General features: G+C 44.9%; 1 protein-coding gene across 2 annotated transcripts; it reads right to left on the reverse strand.

The window, feature by feature from the left end:
* Positions 1-1,351: 1,351 nt before the first annotated feature.
* Positions 1,352-22,421, reverse strand: LOC115155504 (spastin). 2 transcript variants are annotated; one of them, XM_029702172.1, is made up of 16 exons: positions 22,047-22,421; positions 21,745-21,828; positions 21,558-21,641; positions 19,513-19,688; positions 18,983-19,119; positions 18,248-18,341; positions 13,364-13,438; positions 12,903-12,974; positions 10,462-10,537; positions 9,599-9,690; positions 8,065-8,144; positions 6,846-6,888; positions 6,636-6,715; positions 6,167-6,237; positions 5,096-5,136; positions 1,352-2,385 (listed from the first exon to the last, which is right to left on the reverse strand). In XM_029702172.1, the coding sequence occupies exons 1-16, from the start codon at positions 22,162-22,164 to the stop codon at positions 2,260-2,262; spliced, it is 1,449 nt and encodes a 482-aa protein (XP_029558032.1). In that variant the 5' UTR covers positions 22,165-22,421; the 3' UTR covers positions 1,352-2,259. The 2 variants fall into 2 exon arrangements, with proteins under 2 accessions (XP_029558032.1, XP_029558040.1); XM_029702180.1 differs by having other exon boundaries at positions 22,297-22,419.
* Positions 22,422-22,497: the final 76 nt, after the last annotated feature.

Below are 22,497 nucleotides of genomic sequence, written 5' to 3' on the forward strand. Positions count from 1 at the left end.
TGATCCCTGGTTTAAAAAGGCAATCGCAAGAAGTTAAGTCTCCTCAAACTTGCTCAACAACCACACCATTCATTGCCAGATTCAGCGGTCTAGAACTTGCAAAGAATTATTTGTACCAAATACAATACTCTTAGTTTTAGTTTTTGTTCAGGACTAGTTTATTACTATCCATCCATTCTAAAACTCTTTGTTTAGAGATGCAGTGATTTCAATAGGTGTGGTTGCTGACGTGTACACTGAATGGACAAAACATTAGGAACAACTGCTCTTTCCATGACAGGCTGACCGGGTGATCCCGTATTGATGTCACTTGCTAAATCCACTTCAAATCAGATTAAAACATTTTTTTAAATGATTTTTAAGCCTTGAGACATGGATTGGGTATGTATGCCATTCAGAGGGTGAATGGGCAAGACAGAAGATTTAATTGCTTTGAACAGGGTATGGTAGTAGGCCCCAGGTGCACCGGTTTGTGACAACAACTGCAACGCTGGTGGGTTTTCATCACACTCAACAGTTTCCCCGTGTGTATCAAGAACAGTCCACCACCCATCCAGCCAACTTGACACAACTGTGGGAAGCATTGGAGTCAACATGGGCCAGCTTCTCTGTGGAACGCTTTCGACACCTTGAGGAGGCAATATGGGAGTGTGGGGGGGCTAATGTCCTGTCTTTATGCAGTAGCTATATTCACAGTAGTAGAATTTCAACTCTCAAAGCTGTCAATACAACAATATCAACTAATCAGAATGCCATTCCTGTCTCTATGCAATTTGCAATCAATCAAATTCTACAGTGATGGTCTACTCTATGTATCTCTATTTCCCTCTCACAAAACTGAAGCAAACGCTGAAACTGGGAGAGACTGTTTGCTATGGTGTGCACTAATGAACACATCCCTGGTTCCATCACATCTTAGATGGAACTAACCCAGCTAGCAAATTTGGTTTGTTGGAAGTTATGGGAACATAAGCTTTTGGTTTCACATTGGTTGTGGGAACGAATCCATATGCTTCCGAGCATTTTAAATGTTCTGAGAATGGAAGTGAAAACGTTGACTGTTCTGGGTTTATTTTTAGGTTGCAGGGAGGTTCTGAGAACAGTTTACTCAGATTCCTTGATAGTTTTGTTTACATATTTTAAAAATTGTATTTTATTTTCACAATATTTTTCTTCTTCTATTTGTTAGTTGTACAACTTTTTAACTGCATTGTTGGGAAAGGGCTCGTAAGTAAGAATTTAATGGTAAAGTCTATTCTGCACATCTTTCCTGGGGTTTTTTATTCGTGCTGTGAAAATGGAAATTCTAGGTTATTTGGAGGTTTCTGAAAAACTTTCTTAAAACATTCACTGAATATTTCAATAAGACTTTTAATAACACTACTAGCTTAGGTTAACTGTTTGGAACTCCCAGCACAGATAAGACACATGGAAATTAATTTGCTTAGGCATTAAATCATGCAAAACATATTTTTTTTTTTATTGTAACACGGCATCAGTGAGATTCAAACCTATAATCTTGTGTTCTTTATCCATGAAATGAGTCCACTGCACCACGAGGATGGAGCTAGCATGCTATGTTTTATAACTCATACGAAGCTGTTCATTTTAGTCTATTTAAACAGACCCCGCTTCAAAAGGAAACAAGGACTCATTAAGATCAGCTATGGCCAATTAGTGGGTGCGGCCAACACACCTGATCACACTTATTAACAAGATAGAGGATAGAGAGTTTTGTTGACGCTGAGAACGGAATGTATGTTTTTAAATAACATTCTTAGAACGTTCTGTGAACGTTAAAGTTGTCTTGTGGTTTTTATGGAACGTTTTAACGCTCTCAAATTATTATTTGTATTTTTTTTTACATGAATTTAAATAGAACCATGAGGCAATCTGTAGGAAACATTATGTTAAAGTACTGAAATTCCCACAAAAGAACATTGTTTCTTAGCATTCTCTGAACTATTTGAGAACATTCCCAACGTCAACCAGCTGGAGAACATTCCCAGAACATGTAACCATGTTTGAACTTTTAGGAAACATTCTGGTTAAAGCATTGAAATACCCCCCCCAAAAAATGGTTTGTCAAGTTCCTTAAATGTGCTGAGAATGTTCCAAAGCCAAGCGACTCCCTGTACCATTCCCAGAAATTTGTGAATAGGTTTTATGCAAAATAACCATAGGACAACCACGCTCTAAGAAACATATGGTTCTCAGAACGTTATGTGCTAGCTGGGAAATGAGTTAAGTTCCATGGTTCTAGAAGGCCGTCGTGTCTCCATAGTCAGTGTTCCATCGTACATAGAGGTCCAGGGTTGTGGGACTGACACTGGGTTTAATTCGCTTCAGAGAATCCTCAAAGTCCTTGCAGCGGATGTTACGCATCTGTAACAAGCATCAGCATACACAGAAACATATTCTCTATTTCATACACAGAAATATATTCTCTACTTCATACACAGAAATATATTCTCTACTTCATACACAGAAATATATTCTCTATTTCATACACGGAAATATATTCTCTATTTCATACATGGAAATATATTCTCTATTTCATACACAGAAATATATTCTCTACTTCATACACAGAAATATATTCTCTACTTCATACACGGAAATAAATTCTTTATTTCATACACGGAAATACACTGCTCAAAAAAATAAAGGGAACACTAAAATAACACATCCTAGATCTGAATGAATGAAATAATCTTATTAAATACTTTTTTCTTTACATAGTTGAATGTGCTGACAACAAAATCACACAAAAAGAATCAATGGAAATCCAATTTATCAACCCATGGAGGTCTGGATTTGGAGTCACACTCAAAATTAAAGTGGAAAACCACACTACAGGCTGATCCAACTTTGATGTAATGTCCTTAAAACAAGTCAAAATTAGGCTCAGTAGTGTGTGTGGCCTCCACGCGCCTGTATGACCTCCCTACAATGCCTGAGCATGATCCTGATGAGGTGGCGGATGGTCTCCTCCCAGACCTGGACTAAAGCATCCGCCAACTCCTGGACAGTCTGTGGTGCAACGTGGCGTTGGTGGATGGAGCGAGACATGATGTCCCAGATGTGCTCATTTGGATTCAGGTCTGGGGAACGGGCGGGCCAGTCCATAGCATCAATGCCTTCCTCTTGCAGGAACTGCTGACACACTCCAGCCACATGAGGTCTAGCATTGTCTTGCATTAGGAGGAACCCAGGGCCAACCGCACCAGCATATGGTCTCACAAGGGGTCTGAGGATCTCATCTCGGTACCTAATGGCAGTCAGGCTACCTCTGGCGAGCACATGGAGGGCTGTGCGGCCCCCCAAAGAAATGCCACCCCACACCATGACTGACCCACCGCCAAACCGGTCATGCTGGAGGATGTTGCAGGCAGCAGAACGTTCTCCACGGCGTCTCCAGACTGTCACGTCTGTCACATGTGCTCAGTGTGAACCTGCTTTCATCTGTGAAGAGCACCAATCTTGGTGTTCTCTGGCAAATGCCAAACGTCCTGCACGGTGTTGGGCTGTAAGCACAACCCCCACCTGTGGACGTTGGGCCCTCATACCACCCTCATGGAGTCTGTTTCTGACCGTTTGAGCAGACACATGCACATGTGTGGCCTGCTGGAGGTCATTTGGCAGGGCTCTGGCAGTGCTCCTCCTGCTCCTCCTTGCACAAAGGCGGAGGTAACAGTCCTGCTGCTGGGTTGTTGCCCTCCTACGGCCTCCTCCACGTCTCCTGATGTACTGGCCTGTCTCCTGGTAGCGCCTCCATGCTCTGGCCACTACGCTGACAGACACAGCAAACCTTCTTGCCACAGCTCGCATTGATGTGCCATCCTGGATGAGCTGCACTACCTGAGCCACTTGTGTGGGTTGTAGACTCCGTCTCATGCTACCACTAGAGTGAAAGCACCGCCAGCATTCAAAAGTGACCAAAACATCAGCCAGGAAGCATAGGAACTGAGAAGTGGTCTGTGGTTACCACCTGCAGAACCACTCCTTTATTGGGGGTGTCTTGCTAATTGCCTATAATTTCCACCTGTTGTCTGTTCCATTTGCACAACAGCATGTGAAATGTATTGTCAATCAGTGTTGCTGCCTAAGTGGACAGTTTGATTTCACAGAAGTGTGATTGACTTGGAGTTACATGGTATTGTTTAAGTGTTCCCTTTATTTTTTTGAGCAGTATATATTCTCTATTTCATACACAGAAATACACTACATAACCAAAAGTATGTGGACACCTTCTCTTGGAACATCTCATTCCAAAACTATAAGCATTAATATGGATTTGGTCCCCCCTTTGCTGCTATAACAGCTTCCACTCTTCAGGGAAGGATCGTCTAGAAAGTCATTGTATGCTGTAGCGTTAAGATTTCCCTTCACTGGAACTAATTGGCCCGAACCATGAACAGCCCCAGACCATTATTCCTCCTCCACCAAACTTTACAGTTGGCACTATGGATTGGGATAGGTAGCCAGATTCATCTGTCAGACTGCCAGATGGTGAAGTGTGATTTATCACTCCAGAGAACACATTTCCACTGCTCCAGTGTCCAATGGCGGTGATCTTTACACTACTCCAACCGATGCTTGGCATTGCTCATGGTGATCTTAGGCTTGTGTGCTGCTGCTCGGCCATGGAAACCCATTTCATTAAGCTCCCAACAAACAGTTCTTGTGCTGACGTTGCTTCCAGAGGCAGTTTGGAACTCGCTAGTGAGTGTTGCAACTGAGGATAGACCAATTTAATGCGCTTCAGCCCTCGGTGGTCCCGTTCTGTGAGCTTGTGTGACGAACTGACTTGTTGGAAAGGTGGCATCCTATGACGGTGCCACATTAAAAGTCACTGAGCTCTTCAATAAGGCCATTCTACTGCCAATGTTTGTGTATGGAGATTGCATGGATGTGTGCTTGATTTTATACAGCTGTCAGCAACGGGTGTGGCTGAAATAGCCAAATCTACTCATTTGAAGTGGTGTCCACATACTTTTGTATATGTAGTGTATATTCTCCATTCATACACAGAAATATATTCTCTATTCATGTCAGACACAGTCTATTATAGCTTTGAGCTGTTATAACTTACATCACTAGCAGCCATGTTTTTCACTTGCTCTGGTCCAAGTTCTGTGTAAACAGACAAAACAAACATGATCAGGCATAAAGACATTGTAGCGACCTTAACCCCCCTCAAGTTTGCTACAGTATTATAATATACACCCCAAATATACCACCCCAACCAGTTTATTAGGTACACCCAACTAGTATGGGGGTCAGACCCCACTTTGCCTCCAGAACGGTCTGAATTCTTCGGGGCATTCTACAAGTTGTCGTAAACGTTCCATAAGGATGTCGGTCCATGCTGACGCGATGGCATCATGCAGTTGCTGCAGATTGGATGGCAGTACATTCATGCTGCTAACAGCTCGTTCCATCTCATCCCATTATACTCTTATTAGGTTGAGGTGTTGGATTGACCAGGACACTCAAGTACACTGAACTCACCGTCATGTTCCAGGAAATGTTTTTCCCCTCTTCAATTGTTCAGTGTTGGTGATCGGGTGCCCACTGGAGCTGCTGCTTCTTGTTTTTAACTGATAGGAGTGGAACCCCGTGTGGTCGTCAGCTGCATTTGCCCATCCATGACAAGAATCGCCGAGTTGTGCGTTCCGTGATGCCGTTCTGCACACCACTGTTGTACTGCGCCGTTATTAGCCTGTTTGTGGCGCGCCTGTTAGCTTGCAAGATTCTTGCCATTCTCCTTTCACCTCTTTTATCACCGAGCTGTTTTCCCCCACTGGACTGCCGCTGACTGGATGTTTTTTTTTTTTTTGTCGACACCATTCTCAGGAAACCCTAGACACTGTCCTGTGTGAAAAGCCCAGGAGGGCGGCTGTTTCAGTGATAATGGATCCGTTCTGCTTGGCACCGACGATCATACCACGCTCAAAGTCACTAGTTTTGCCCATTCTAACATTCAGTGGAACAGTAACTGAATGCCTCGATGCCCGTCTGCCTGCTTTATATAGTACGAGTGATCCGAGGTGTACCTAATAAACTGTCCAGTCAGTGTATATAGGTATAATAGGTACATTGTCTATTACTATTGCATATAGCCATAACTTTTGGACAGGCTGAAAGATAGGCCTTTACTCACCCCTGATTGGTCCAAGAGCAGCATCCTTAGCCAACGACGTAAGATCACTTCCTGAATAGCCCCCCGTCATTCTGAGAAGGTTTATATTTTGGTTAGAGCATGTTTAGGTTGGATAGTTTTATCTCTACAGTTTATGCTTGGGGGGGGGGGGGTGGATGTGGCCTAGTGTAGCGTAGTGTGAGAACTTACTTTGGTAGATGGGCTAATTCCTTCTGGTTGAGTGGGTGTCCATGTTGAAAACTTACTTTGGCAGATGGGCTAATTCCTTCTGGTTGAGTGGGTGTCCATGTTAAAAACTTACTTTGGCAGATGGGCTAATTCCTTCTGGTTGAGTGGGTGTCCATGCTGAAAACTTACTTTGGTAGATGGGCTAATTCCTTCTGGTTGAGTGGGTGTCCATGCTGAAAACTTACTTTGCTAGATGGGCTAATTCCTTCTGGTTGAGTAGGTGTCCATGCTGAAAACTTACTTCGCAAGATGGGCTAATTCCTTCTGGTTGAGTGGGTGTCCATGCTTTCCCAATAGATTCTTCAGCAACTTGAAGCGCGTCTGTGATGTTTGCAAACACATAACATTGGTTAAAAAAATCATATCTAAAAATCTACCCAGTAAACCACTCAAGCCATAACAAAGTTCAGTGATGGTCCTACACAAGGGGAAACATGCAACATGGGTTTACCTCCTCTGTTGGTAAGGCTACATGAACCCTTTTGGCAAATCGCCTGTAAAAGGAAAAACAAAATAACAAATTAAGTATTGTCAGCAGGGGTTAGAACCGGTTCAGGGAACAGAACCGAAAACAGGAAAAGAATGACATGAAAAGAATCAGAACTGGGAATGAAAGTGATCGATACTGTTCCGGAACAGAACCATTATTTTCCCCAGCCGTTTTAGGCAACCTGCCTCTCCCCCTCCGAAGCATAGGCTAGAGTAGCCTACTGACGTTACAAGGGTGATTTTTATTAGAAAATAATGGATAAACTTTTTCAATGCTAATTAAGGATACTATATTTATTACGTTTCGCGTTGGATTTATTAACTACAAAAAAAGATAAGACGTGTTTTGATTTTAATTCCGGTGCCGCTCTGCACACACAAGCTTATTAGCTAGCTAGCTCTGGCTTAACATTGGACCAAATCCAGGAAGTTCAACCAACTCCAGGAAGTTCAAAAACCTTCAAAGTTCCTTCCTTCATAGAAGCTGCTATATCACATGTATAATTATCTGGGCCTAATTTCAGATAATGCATGTCATAACAACATGCCCAGTGCTACAAGCCAAACCCTCCAATTTTTTGGGTCACATCTCACGCCCTACACTGGTCTGTCCAATGCATATACTGTACATAGTTAGCCCGCTCCATAGCAAGCTGCTCTATCCGCACTGAGTGGTCATTTAATGTTGAGCTAAACGTAAATAAAATAAACGATTTCAGAGGTTTGAAAAAAGAACAGAAAGGAACGATATAAAATGTTACTTATTTTTAGTTTGAACCGGTTCAGAACTTTATTTTGTGTGCAGAGCGTTATTAACCGGTTCCCACGCTTTATGTGTGTGTGTATCATGTCCAGTACCTGAGCACAGCTTTGTCTTCCTGTGTGTGTTGTGTTGTGGCCAGTACCTGAGCACAGCTTCGTGTGTGTGTTGTGTTGTGTCCAGTACCTGAGCACAGCTTTGTCTTCCTGTGTGTGTTGTGTTGTGTCCAGTACCTGAGCAAAGCTTTGTCTTCCTGTGTGTGTTGTGGTGTGTTCAGTACCTGAGCACAGCTTCGTCTTCCTGTGTGTGTTGTGGTGTGTTCAGTACCTGAGCACAGCTTCGTCTTCCTGTGTGTGTTGTGGTGTGTTCAGTACCTGAGCACAGCTTCGTCTTCCTGTGTGTGTTGTGGTGTGTTCAGTACCTGAGCACAGCTTCGTCCAGCTCCTGTGGTCTGTTTGTAGCTCCCATCACCAGAACCCTCTCTGCCCCATCTGACTGCACCTGCAACCATCCAGGAGACTAGTGTTGTTGAAGGATACCTACACCATATATACAAAAGTATGTGGACACCACTTCAAATGAGTGGATTCAGCTATTTCAGCCACACACGTTGCTGACAGGTGTATAAAATTGTGCACACTGCCATGCGATCACCATAGACAAACTTTGGCAGTAGAATGGCCTTACTGAAGATCTCAGTGACTTTCAACGTGGCACCATGATAGGATGCCACCTTTCCAACAAGTCAGTCCGTTAAATTTCTGCCTTGCTAGAGCTTCCCCGGTCAACTCTGAAGAGGAAACATTGTGAAGTGGAAACGTCTAGGATCAACAACGCCTCAGCCGTAAAGTGGTAGGACACACAAGCTCACAGAACAGGACTGCCGAGTACTGAAGCGTATAAAAATTGTGTGTCCTCGGTTGCATCACTCACTACCGAGTCCCAAACTGCCTCTGGAAGCAACGTCAGCACAAGAACTGTTGGTCGGGAGCTTCATGAAATGGGTTTCCATGGTCGAGCAGCCGCACACCAGCCTAAGATCACCATGAGCAATGCCAAGATTTGGCTGGAGTGGTGTAACGCCTGCCGCCATTGGACTCTGGAGCAGTGGAAATGCGTTCTCTGGAGTGATAAATCACACTTCACCATCTGGCAGTTCGACAGACGAATCTGGATTTGGCGGATGCCAGGAGAACGCTACCTGCCCCAATGCATAGTGCCAACTGTAAAGTTTGGTGGAGGAGGAATAGTGGTCTGGGACTGTTTTTCCATGGTTCGGGCCCCTTAGTTCCTGTGAATGGAAATCTAAACACGACAGCATTCAATGACATTCTAGACGATTCTGTGCATCCAATTTTGTGGCAACAGTTTGGGGAAGGCCCTTTCCTGTTTCAGAATGATAATGCCCCCATCCACAAAGTGAGATAGATACAGATGGTTTGTCGCGATCGGTGTGGAAGAACTTGACTGGCCTGCACAGAGCCCGAACTCAACACCATCAATCCCCTTTTTCGTTGAATCAGAACGCCGACTGCGAGTCAGGCCTAATCGCCCGACATCAGTACCAACCTCACTAATGCTCTTGTGGCTGAATGGAAGCAAGTCCCAGCAGCAATGTTCCAACATCTAGTAAAAAGCCTTCCCAGAAGAATGGAGGCTGTTAGAGCAACAATGTTCCAACATCTAGTGGAAAGCCTTCCCAGAAGAGTGGAGGCTGTTACAACAGCAAAGGGGGGGACAACTCCATATTAATGCCCATGATTTTGGAATGAGATGTTCGATGAGCAGGTGTCCACATCCTGTTGGTCATGTAGTGTGCATAAGGTCTTTTGTAGTTCATTAAAAACCCATACACGAAACATCCATAAAACAGTACATAGGAATTTCAACTGCCGTTGATAATTGCAGCGCGAGTAACATTACCGTGACATAACTAAAATGGTCGTTGGTCTTACCCCGTCAAACTGTATGAGAAACTCAGTTTTTAACCGGCGGCTGGCATCGTGTTCTCCTTCCCTCCTCTCACAGAGCAGGCTGTCGATCTCATCTGGGAGAATGGCAAACATACAGGAACCATAGTGAACGTCACCATAACGTCAATGAACAGCTACTGTCTGTTCAGTCTCTCAGAAACAAAACAACTAGGGTAAATTTTTTTATTAAAGCTGTTAAAAATGTCACTTTTTGGACGACCTGACCAAATTCACATAGAAATGTGAGTTGTAGATCTGTCATTCTCATTGACAGCCAGTCTAAGAAGCTGTACATCTGATCTACGTGCGCTATTTCTATGCTTCCCGTTCTCAAGTTTAGTTTTTGCATATTACTTTTGGTTTTGTACACCAGCTTCAAACAGCTGAAAATGCAATCTTTTTCGTTATAGAAAAGCGCTTTCGATGGTACAATGATTCTCTGGTTAAAGGAAAACATTTTAAATGGTACAATGACTGTCTACACTATACTTAGTTGTTTAGTCACATAAACTGAAATTAGGCGACACTATTAGAATATTAGCAACCAGGAAATGGAGGAGTGATTTCTGCATCTTTAAACTAGTCCAATTCACCCCCTTACTATGCAAAGCGCTTCGAGTACCTCATTATGTAGAAAGTCGCTATAAAAATCCAATCCATTATTAAACTAATGTAATGAACGGTCGTTTTTTTGGACAGACTAAAAGCCGAGTCCTAGACTAAAAAAATACTGAATGGAAAAATGTCAGGTTCAAATATCAATGTTAGACGTCAGATCACTGTTGGACGATGTTGAGTATACTGTATGGGTAAAAAGGACATTGAATACAATCAATCAAACCAACCAATGAAGATGATGGCAGGCTGTAGTTCTCTGGCAACAGCAAACAGAGCTCTGACCAGCTTCTCTCCCTCTCCCACCTGGAAAGGAGAGATACAGGTCAAAGGTCACTCAAGTAGAACTACTGGTACTAACACTTTACACTGGAACATAAAGGTCAACTTTATAAAGTGGTTTTAAAAGAGTGTATAAGCAGTTTAAAGACTTATAACCATTTGCTTACTGATAGTTTAACTGATCACTAAGCTACATCTAATGTCAGTTAATCCACTAAGTGGGACAAACCTCTACTTGGTCTACAGTAGTCCACTACACCTGGCAACAGTAGTCCACTACACTATAGACCCTGGTCTACAGTAGTCCACTACCCTGGTCAACAGTAGTCCACTACCCTATAGACCCTGGTCTACAGTAGTCCACTACCCTGGTCAACAGTAGTCCACAACCCTATAGACCCTGGTCTACAGTAGTCCACTACCCTGGTCAACTGTAGTCCACTACCCTATAGACCCTGGTCTACAGTAGTCCACCGCCCTATAGACCCTGGTCTACAGTAGTCCACTTCCCTGGTCAACAGTAGTCCACTACCCTATAGACCCTGGTCTACAGTAGTCCACCGCCCTATAGACCCTGGTCTACAGTAGTCCACTACCCTGGTCAACAGTAGTCCACAACCCTATAGACCCTGGTCTACAATAGTCCACCGCCCTATAGACCCTGGTGTACAGTAGTCCACTACCCTATAGACCCTGGTCTACAGAAGTCCACTACCCTGGTCAACAGTAGTCCACTACCCTATAGACCCTGGTCTACAGTAGTCCACTACCCTGGTCAACAGTAGTCCACAACCCTATAGACCCTGGTCTACAATAGTCCACCGCCCTATAGACCCTGGTGTACAGTAGTCCACTACCCTATAGACCCTGGTCTACAGAAGTCCACTACCCTGGTCAACAGTAGTCCACTACCCTATAAACCCTGGTCTACAGTAGTCCACTACCCTGGTCAACAGTAGTCCACTACCCTATAGACCCTGGTCAACAGTAGTCCACTACCCTATAGACCCTGGTCTACAGTAGTCCACTACCCTATAAACCCTGGTCTACAGTAGTCCACTACCCTGGTCAACAGTAGACCACTACCCTATAGACCCTGGTCTACAGTAGTCCACTACCCTGGTCAACAGTAGTCCACTACCCTATAGACCCTGGTCAACAGTAGTCCACTAGCCTATAGACCCTGGTCTACAGTAGACCACTACCCTATAGACGCTGGTCAACAGTAGTCCACTACACTATAGGCCCTGGTCAACAGTAGTCCACTACCCTATAGGCCCTGGTCAACAGTAGACCACTACCCTATAGGCCCTGGTCAACAGTAGTCTACTACCCTATAGACCCTGGTCAACAGGAGTCCACTACCCTATAGGCCCTGGTCTACAGTAGTCCACTACCCTGGTCAACAGTAGTCCACTACCCTATAGACCCTGGTCTACAGTAGTCCACTACCCTATAGGCCCTGGTCTACGGTAGTCCACTACCCTATAGACCCTGGTCTACGGTAGTCCACTACCCTATAGACCCTGGTCTACAGTAGTCCACTACCCTATAGACCCTGGTCTACAGTAGTCCACTACCCTATAGACCCTGGTCTACAGTAGTCCAATACCCTATAGACCCTGGTCAACAGTAGTCCACTACCCTATAGACCCTGGTCAACAGTAGTCCACTACCTTATAGACCCTGGTCAACAGTAGTCCACTACCTTATAGACCCTGGTCAACAGTAGTCCACTACCCTATAGACCCTGGTCTACAGTAGTCCACTACCCTATAGACCCTGGTCTACAGTAGTCCACTACCCTATAGACCCTGGTCTACAGTAGTCCACTACCCTATAGACCCTGGTCTACAGTAGTCCACTACCCTATAGACCCTGGTCTACAGTAGTCCACCACCCTATAGACCCTGGTCTACAGTAGTCCACTACCCTGGTCAACAGTAGTCCACTACCCTATAGACCCTGGTCTACAGTAGTCCACTACCCTATAAACCCTGGTCTACAGTAGTCCACTAGCCTTTAGACCCTGGTCTACAGTAGTCCACTACCCTATAAACCCTGATCTACAGTAGTCCACTACCCTGGTCAACAGTAGTGCACTAGCCTATAGACCCTGGTCTACAGTAGTCCACTACCCTATAGACCCTGGTCTACAGTAGTCCACTACCCTATAGACCCTGGTCTACAGTAGTCCACTACCCTATAGACCCTGGTCAACAGTAGTCCCCTACCCTATAGACTCTGGTCTACAGTAGTCCACTACCCTATAGACCCTGGTCTACAGTAGTCCACTAGCCAATAGACCCTGGTCTACAGTAGTTCACTACATAGAGAACAGGGTGCGATTTTGGACACAGTAAATGACAACAGTCTTCAGACTCCTCACCCATTTAGAAGTCAGACTGGAAGCACTGATGTTAAAGAAGGTGGCGTGGGATTCCATTGCTACTGCCTTGGCCTGGGTAGAGGGACAAAATAGATCAATCATTATCATGAGAAAGAAGACTCCATTTCTACTGGTTTGGCCTGGGTAGGAGGGACAAAATAGATCAATTTATTATCATAAGAAAGAGGACTCCATTTCTACTGCTTTGGCCTGGGTAGGAGGGACAAAATAGATCAATTTACTATCATAAGAAAGAGGACTCCATTTCTACTGCTTTGGCCTGGGTAGAGGGACAAAATAGATAAATCCTTATCATGAGAAAGAGGACTCCATTTCTACTGCTTTGGCCTGGGTTGGAGGGACAAAAGAGATAAATCATTATCATGAGAAAGAGGCATAATGTCTTCAACATGCAGTCAACACCATGTGATGAATTTGATGGTCACAAACGTTTGACTCACCAGCATGGTCTTTCCATTGCCTGGGGGGCCGAAGAGGAGCAGACCTCGTGCCGGGGATCTGAGACCAGTGAACAGCTAGAGGGGAACAACACAACACCATAGACTGGAGAAGAGACAACACCACCATAGACTGGAGAAGAGACAACACCACCATAGACTGGAGTAGAGACAACACCACCAACAGACTGGAGTAGAGACAACAACACCAACAGACTGGAGTAGAGACAACACCACCAACAGACTGGAGTAGAGACAACACCACCAACAGACTGGAGTAGAGACAACACCACCATAGACTGGAGAAGAGACAACACCACCAACAGACTGGAGTACAGACAACACCACCATAGACTGGAGTAGAGACAACACCACCAACAGACTGGAGTAGAGACAACACCACCATAGACTGGAGTCTAGACAACACCACCATAGGCTGGAGTAGAGACAACACCACCATAGACTGGAGTAGAGACAACACCACCATAGACTGGAGTAGAGACAACACCACCATAGACTGGAGAAGAGACAACACCACCATAGACTGGACTAGAGACAACACCACCATAGATTGGAGTAGAGACATCACCACCATAGATTGGAGTAGAGACAACACCACCATAGACTGGAGTGGAGACAACACCACCATAGACTGGAGTAGAGACAACACCACCATAGACTGGAGAAGAGACAACACCACCATAGACTGGAGAAGAGACAACACCACCATAGACTGGAGAAGAGACAACAACAACCATTGACTGGAGAAGAGACAACAACACCATAGACTGGAGTAGAGACAACAACACCAACATAGACTGGAGTAGAGACAACAACACCAACAGACTGGAGTAGAGACAACAACACCAACAGACTGGAGTAGAGACAACAACACCAACAGACTGGAGTAGAGACAACAACACCAACAGACTGGAGTAGAGACAACAACACCAACAGACTGGAGTAGAGACAACACCACCATAGACTGGAGTAGAGACAACACCACCATAGACTGGAGTAGAGACAACACCACCATAGACTGGAGACAACACCACCATAGACTGGAGTAGAGACAACAACACCAACAGACTGGAGTAGAGACAACAACACCAACAGACTGGAGTAGAGACAACAACACCAACAGACTGGAGTAGAGACAACACCACCATAGACTGGAGTAGAGACAACACCACCATAGACTGGAGTAGAGACAACACCACCATAGACTGGACTAGAGACAACACCACCATAGACTGGACTAGAGATAACACCACCATAGACTGGAGTAGAGACAACAACACCATAGACTGGAGTAGAGACAACAACACCATAGACTGGACTAGAGACAACACCACCATAGACTGGAGTAGAGACAACACCACCATAGACTGGAGTGGAGACAACACCACCATAGACTGGAGTAGAGACAACACCACCATCGACTGGAGTAGAGACAACACCACCATAGACTGGAGAAGAGACAACACCACCATAGACTGGAGAAGAGACAACAACACCATAGACTGGAGAAGAGACAACAACACCAACAGACTGGAGAAGAGACAACAACACCAACAGACTGGAGTAGAGACAACAACACCAACAGACTGGAGTAGAGACAACAACACCAACAGACTGGAGTAGAGACAACAACACCAACAGACTGGAGTAGAGACAACACCACCATAGACTGGAGTGGAGACAACACCACCATAGACAACACCACCATAGACTGGACTAGAGACAACACCACCATAGACTTCACTAGAGACAACAACACCATAGACTGGAGAAGAGACAACACCACCATAGACTGGACTAGAGACAACAACACCATAGACTGGAGAAGAGACAACAACACCATAGACTGGAGAAGTGACAACAACACCATAGACTGGAGAAGAGACAACAACACCATAGACTGGAGTAGAGACAGCACCAACAGACTGGACGACAGACAACAAAAGACTGGACTAGAGACAACGCTATAGACTGGACTAGAAACAACAACATAGACTGGACTAGAAACAACAACAGACTGGACTAGAAACAACAACAGACTGGACTAGAAAGAACAACAGACTGGACTAGAAACAACAACAGACTGGACTAGAAACAACAACAGACTGGACTAGAAACAAGAACAGACTGGACTAGAAACAACAACAGACTGGACTAGAGACAACAACAGATTAGACTAGAGACAACAACAGACTGGACTAGATTGAATCGTAGTACACCGACTCCGATGCTCGTCTTATGTGGCAGGGCTTGCAAACTATTAAAGACTACAAAGGGAAGCAGAGCCGCGAGCTGCCCAGGAACCCGAGCCTACCATACGAGCAAAATCACTTCTATGCTCGCTTTGAGGCAAACAACACTGAGGCATGCATGAGAGCATCAGCTGTTCCAGACGACCGTGTGATCACGCTCTCCGTAGCCGACGGGGCCAGACGGATTACCAGGACGTGTGCTCCGGGCATGTGCTGACCAACTGGCAGATGTCTTCACTGACATTTTCAATATGTCACTGATTGAGTCTGTAATACCAACATGTTTCAAGTAGACCACCACAGTCCCAGTGCCCAAGAATACTAAGGAAACCTGCCTAAATGACTACAGACCCGTAGCACTCACATCCGTAGCCATGAAGTGCTTTGAAAGGCTGGTAATGGCTCACATCAATACTATTATCCCAGAAACCCTAGACCCACTCCAATTTGCATACCGTCCAAACAGATCCACAGATGATGCAATCTCTATTGCACTTCACACTGCCCTTTCCCACCTGGACAAAAGGAACACCTACGTGAGAATGCTGTTCATTGACTACAACTCAGCGGTCAACACCATAGTACCCTCAAAGCTCATCACTAAGCTAAGGACCCTGGGACTAAACACCTCCCTCTGCAACTGGATCCTGGACTTCCTGACGGGCTGCCCCCAGGTGGTGAGGGTAGGTAGCAACACATTTTCCACACTGATCCTCAACACTGAAGCCCCTCAGGGGTGCGTGCTCAGTCCCCTCCTGTACTCCCTGTTCACTCATGACTGCACGGCCAGGTACGACTCCAACACCATAATTACGTTTGTAGACGACACAACACTGGTAGGCCTGATCACCGACAACGACGATAGGGAGGAGGTCAGAGCCCTGGCCGGGTGTTGGCAGAATAACAACCTATCCCTCAACGTAACCAAGACTAAGGAGATGATTGTGGACTACTGGAAAAGGAGGACAGAGCACGCTCCCATTCTCATCGACGGGCTGTAGTGGAGCAGGTTGAGAGCTTCAAGTTCCTTGGTGTCCAAATCACCAACAAACTAGAATGGTCCAAACACACCAAGACAGTTGTGAAGAGGGCACGACAAAGCCTATTCCCCCTCAGGAAACGAAAAAGATTTGGCATGGGTCCTCAGATCCTCAAAAGGTTCTACAGCTGCAACACCGAGAGCATCCTGACTGGTTGCATCACTGCCTGGTATGGCAACTGCTCGACCTCTGACCACAAGGCACTACATCACTGGGGCTAAGCTGCCTGCCATCCAGGACCTCTACACCAGGCGGTGTCAGAGGAAATCCCTAAAAATTGTCAAAGACTCCAGCCACCCCAGTCATAGACTGTTCTCTCTACTACCGCATGGCAAGTGGTACCGGAGTGCCAAGTCTAGGACCAAAAGGCTCCTCAACAGTTTTTACCCCCAAGCCATAAGAATTCTGAACAGGTAATCAAATGGTTACCCGGACTATTTGCATTGTGTGCCCCCCCCCCCCCATTTACACTGCTGCTACTCTCTGTTTATCATATATGCATAGTCACTTTAACTATACATTCATGTACATACTACCTCAATTAGCCCGACTAACTGGTGCCCCCGCACATTGGCTACCCGGACTATCTGCATTATGTCCTGCCACCCGCCAACCCCTCTTTTACGCTACTGCTACTCTCTGTTCATCATATATGCATAGTCACTTTAACCATACCTACGTGTACATACTACCTCAATCAGTCCGACTAACCGGTGCCTGTATATAGCCTTGCTACTGTATATAGCGCCTCTACTGTATACAGCCTCCCTACTGTATTCAGCCTCCCTACTGCATTCAGCCTCCCTGTTATTATTCACTGTTATTTACTGGTTTTTATTTATTTACTTATCTATTGTCCACCTAATACCTATTTTTTACTTAAAAATTGCACTGTTGGTTAGGGCCTGTAAGTAAGCATTTCACTGTAAGGTCTACACCTGTTGTATTCGGCGCACGTGACAAATAATCTTTGATTTGATTTGACTAGAGACAACAGACTGGACAAGAGACAACAAGACAACTGTGAAGCCTGATTCCCACAATAGGGCCGACCTCAACTGTACTGTGCTGGCTCGGATATTTTCATTTCAAATTGTCCTTTTCAGCAAATATGCTGGATGTGTAAACAGACCAGATCAAAGCAGCTCAGCTTGGCTTGGGTAGGTTTGACCCTAGAATGTGAATCAGGCATAACTGACAGATAGCAGCTCATAACTGACAGATAGCAGCTCATTACTGACAGATAGCAGCTCATTACTGACAGATAGCAGCTCATTACTGACAGATAGCAGCTCATAACTGACAGATAGCAGCTCATAACTGACAGATAGCAGCTCATAACTGACAGATAGCAGCTCATAACTGACAGATAGCAGCTCATAACTGACAGATAGCAGCTCATAACTGACAGATAGCAGCTCATTACTGACAGATAGCAGCTCATTACTGACAGATAGCAGCTCATAACACAGAAAGCAGCTCATAACACAGAAAGCAGCTCATTACTGACAGATAGCAGCTCATTACTGACAGATAGCAGCTCATAACACAGAGTAGAAAGCGAACAAGCTCACCTCAGGTCTGAGTGCAGGCAGGATGACTATCTCCTGAAGAGCTTGTTTAGCCAGCTCCTGGCCCGCTATGTCTTCAAAGCTCACTGATGACCCACTGAAATAAACAGACACACAGACACATGTTTAAAATGTCTCCAGAACCACAGCAGTCTCAATTACAGTCATGGGTTGTAATTACAGGAGAGCTAGGCACCGCCTTAACAAAAAAGTATCAGTGTGTGCCACCTCAAAAGTCTAAGATTTTGACGTCAGGGCATCCCCAAGAATCAACATTTAATTTGATTCTGACTGCAGTCCACTATCACCGTCTCTAGAATCCCACCAATTGAATGTACTGAGGATCTTCTCTATCATAGCCTGGTCACACCTCTGTTAGTACTGTATAGCTAACACCCCAGACAATGACCAAAAGGCTACACAGATAGCTCCCGGGGACCAGGCTACACAGATAGCTCCCGGGGACCAGGCTACACAGATAGCTCCCGGGGACCAGGCTACACAGATAGCTCCCAGGGACCAGGCTACACAGATAGCTCCCGGGGACCAGGCTACACAGATAGCTCCCGGGGACCAGGCTACACAGATAGCTCCCGGGGACCAGGCTACACAGATAGCTCCCGGGGACCAGGCTACACAGATAGCTCCCGGGGACCAGGCTACACAGATAGCTCCCGGGGACCAGGCTACATAGATAGCTCCCGGGACCAGGCTACACAGATAGCTTATCTATCCTACCCGTCTACGATTTCATTCAGTATGAAGCTGGCCAACTTGCTGTCCACATTCTTAAAGTTCTTCATATCCCTCTTTTGTGGTTCCTTTGATGCTGCTGGTCTACCATTCTGTCCTCTTCCTGCAGCCCGAGGGACAACCTTAGAGAGAACACTCCATTAGTGCACAATATCATAGACCATTAAAAATACATTTCACATAAAACAAAAAGGATACACTAAGAGGAACAGCTTTCCATTTGAAACAGTATTTAAGACAAATTACGACTCAGAAACGTTGTTGTCTGTAAACTGTTAGTGGGGAGGTTATAAGACTAGGACTAAATCATTTATGGGACTAGAGGATAGGGGATGGGGATAGAACAAGGCCTGTACTTTAACGGGACAAGGGACAGGACAAGGCCTGTACTTTAATTGGACCAGGGACAGGGGGCAGGACAAGGCTTGTACTTTAATTGGACCAGGGACGGGGATAGGACAAGGCCTGTACTTTAATGGGACCAGGGACGGGGACAGGACCTGTACCAGGGATACCTTGATATTGTTGGTCCTGCTTGAGCCAGTGCTTGCTGGCTTGCTGTGACTGGACATAGAACCACCTGGACCTGGTCCTGGCTTGTTCTTTGGACCAGAAGGCCTCACTGGAGGGGTAGGGAGATGGCCTGGTGGACTCTGAGAGCTGTCTCTCGTTTTAGACGCCGATGCACCTTCTGTGGTGAGAGAGAGAGGATGGAGAGAGACAGAGGGTGAGAGAGAGAAAGCGAGAATTGAGAAACAAGGTTAAATAAAAAATAAATAAAAAACAGTACTATAACTATTTACAAATTGCTAAAACACATAGCTGGTAATATAACACTTGAAATGTCTATCTCTTTTAAACCTTTTTGAGTGAGTGAGTGAGTGAGTGAGTGAGTGAGTGAGTGAGTGAGTGAGTGAGTAGTACTGATCTTAGTCAGGGATTTATTTACAACACAAATCTGTATTGCTCAAAATCTAAGTGTGGCATCACTTCAAAGTGTAATGAGAGAAGACTGCAGCATGCCTCATATATTACCAGTATGGGAAGTCATCATGAAGACTGCAGCATGCCTCATATATTACCAGTATGGGAAGTCATCATGAAGACTGCAGCATGCCTCATATATTACCAGTATGGGTAGTCATCATGAAGACTGCAGCATGCCTCATATATTACCAGTATGGGAAATCATCATGAAGACTGCAGCATGCCTCATATATTACCAGTATGGGTAGTCATCATGAAGACTGCAGCATGCCTCATATATTACCAGTATGGGTAGTCATCATGAAGACTGCAGCATGCCTCATATATTACCAGTATGGGAAGTCATCATGAAGACTGCAGCATGCCTCATATATTACCAGTATGGGAAGTCATCATGAAGACCCGAGCATGCCTCATATATTACCAGTATGGGTAGTCATCATGAAGACTGCAGCATGCCTCATATATTACCAGTATGGGTAGTCATCATGAAGACTGCAGCATGCCTCATATATTACCAGTATGGGTAGTCATCATGAAGACTGCAGCATGCCTCATATATTACCAGTATGGGTAGTCATCATGAAGACTGCAGCATGCCTCATATATTACCAGTATGGGAAGTCATCATGAAGACTGCAGCATGCCTCATATATTACCAGTATGGGTAGTCATCATGAAGACTGCAGCATGCCTCATATATTATCAGTATGGGTAGTCATCATGAAGACTGCAGCATGCCTCATATTTTACCAGTATGGGTAGTCATCATGAAGACTGCAGCATGCCTCATATATTACCAGTATGGGTAGTCATCATGAAGACTGCAGCATGCCTCATATATTACCAGTATGGGTAGTCATCATGAAGACTGCAGCATGCCTCATATATTACCAGTATGGGTAGTCATCATGAAGACTGCAGCATGCCTCATATATTACCAGTATGGGTAGTCATCATGAAGACTGCAGCATGCCTCATATATTACCAGTATGGGTAGTCATCATGAAGACTGCAGCATGCCTCATATATTACCAGTATGGGTAGTCATCATGAAGACTGCAGCATGCCTCATATATTACCAGTATGGGAAGTCATCATGAAGACTGCAGCATGCCTCATATATTACCAGTATGGGTAGTCATCATGAAGACTGCAGCATGCCTCATATATTATCAGTATGGGTAGTCATCATGAAGACTGCAGCATGCCTCATATTTTACCAGTATGGGAAGTCATCATGAAGACTGCAGCATGCCTCATATATTACCAGTATGGGTAGTCATCATGAAGACTGCAGCATGCCTCATATATTACCAGTATGGGTAGTCATCATGAAGACTGCAGCATGCCTCATATATTACCAGTATGGGTAGTCATCATGAAGACTGCAGCATGCCTCATATATTACCAGTATGGGTAGTCATCATGAAGACTGCAGCATGCCTCATATATTACCAGTATGGGAAGTCATCATGAAGACTGCAGCATGCCTCATATATTACCAGTATGGGAAGTCATCATGGCGTGATACAATCTAAAACAACGTTCTCAACATCGTCTGAGGGCTGACCTAGAAGAGCGAGTCGGTCCTTTGCCATGGTGAGATTGTTGATCATCTTAGTTTGAAGCCTCTTTGAACGATCACAATGTTCTCCTAAAGTGAAAGTGAAAGACAGCGAAACACCTTAACTGGCCAAGGCCACAACACAAACAACCTCATATTAACTTGAAAGATAATGAGGTAGGAATTAGCTCACCTTGTCCTGTGACTTCAATAGCAATCCCCCTTTGAAGCTCTGCAATGCCTTTCTGATACCACTGGACTGCCTCCTCCTTGACACCTGCCATAACAAACCCACAGGCTCAGTCACAGAGAGAGTAGACAGACAGACAGACACTCCCAGTGAGCCATTGCATATGCTTGCATAGTCACACAACATGTATGATTGGCTTCGATGCAACCAAGAGTTTTGACAAACTCTCTTGGTTTCATCGAAGCTAATGTATGATACACATATACAATATATATTTTTTTTAAAGATAAGGAGATGCATTCAACCTTTGTCATCTTCATCGATCTTTAGTGCCACGGATATGTATTCAAATGCTCGTTTATGGTAGTTTTTAATAATTTCTCCGTTGTCTTTGCTGTCCCCCGCTCTAACTTTGGCCGACATAGTAGTGAAATAACGTACAGCTAGTTACAGTCGCTAGCTACATCAGAATCTCAAATACATAAGCAAACAGAGATAACTAAACACCATAAAAGGGCGTCAGCGTCCTCAGCAATGTATTATTATATCTCTAACCATTTTCATATCCGACAGATGATCGTAAACGTGTCCATTTTACAATAATAACAAAACGAATTGTAGAGACCCAGTCCACACAGTTCGAAGACGTCGGTGTTTTGTTGGAACAGGAAGTTGGCGTTACGCATGCGTGGAACTACCGCACTTTTGTCGAACATTTAAAACAAGATCCTAAATACGGTAATAAATGTATAGAAG

This window comes from Salmo trutta, chromosome 2, assembly GCF_901001165.1.
Source record: "Salmo trutta chromosome 2, fSalTru1.1, whole genome shotgun sequence".
Lineage (NCBI taxonomy): Eukaryota > Metazoa > Chordata > Actinopteri > Salmoniformes > Salmonidae > Salmo > Salmo trutta.

Excerpts from the sequence above, each read along its gene's own strand:
- LOC115155504 (XM_029702172.1), bottom strand. The coding sequence starts at position 22,164 with ATGTCGGCCAAAGTTAGAGCGGGGGACAGCAAAGACAACGGAGAAATT. Across the intron at positions 19,689-21,557 it reads GGACCGACTCGCTCTTCTAG|AAGGTGCATCGGCGTCTAAA; the intron begins GTCAGCCCTCAG and ends CTCTCACCACAG. Across the intron at positions 2,386-5,095 it reads AAAACATGGCTGCTAGTGAT|ATGCGTAACATCCGCTGCAA; the intron begins GTAAGTTATAAC and ends TGCTTGTTACAG.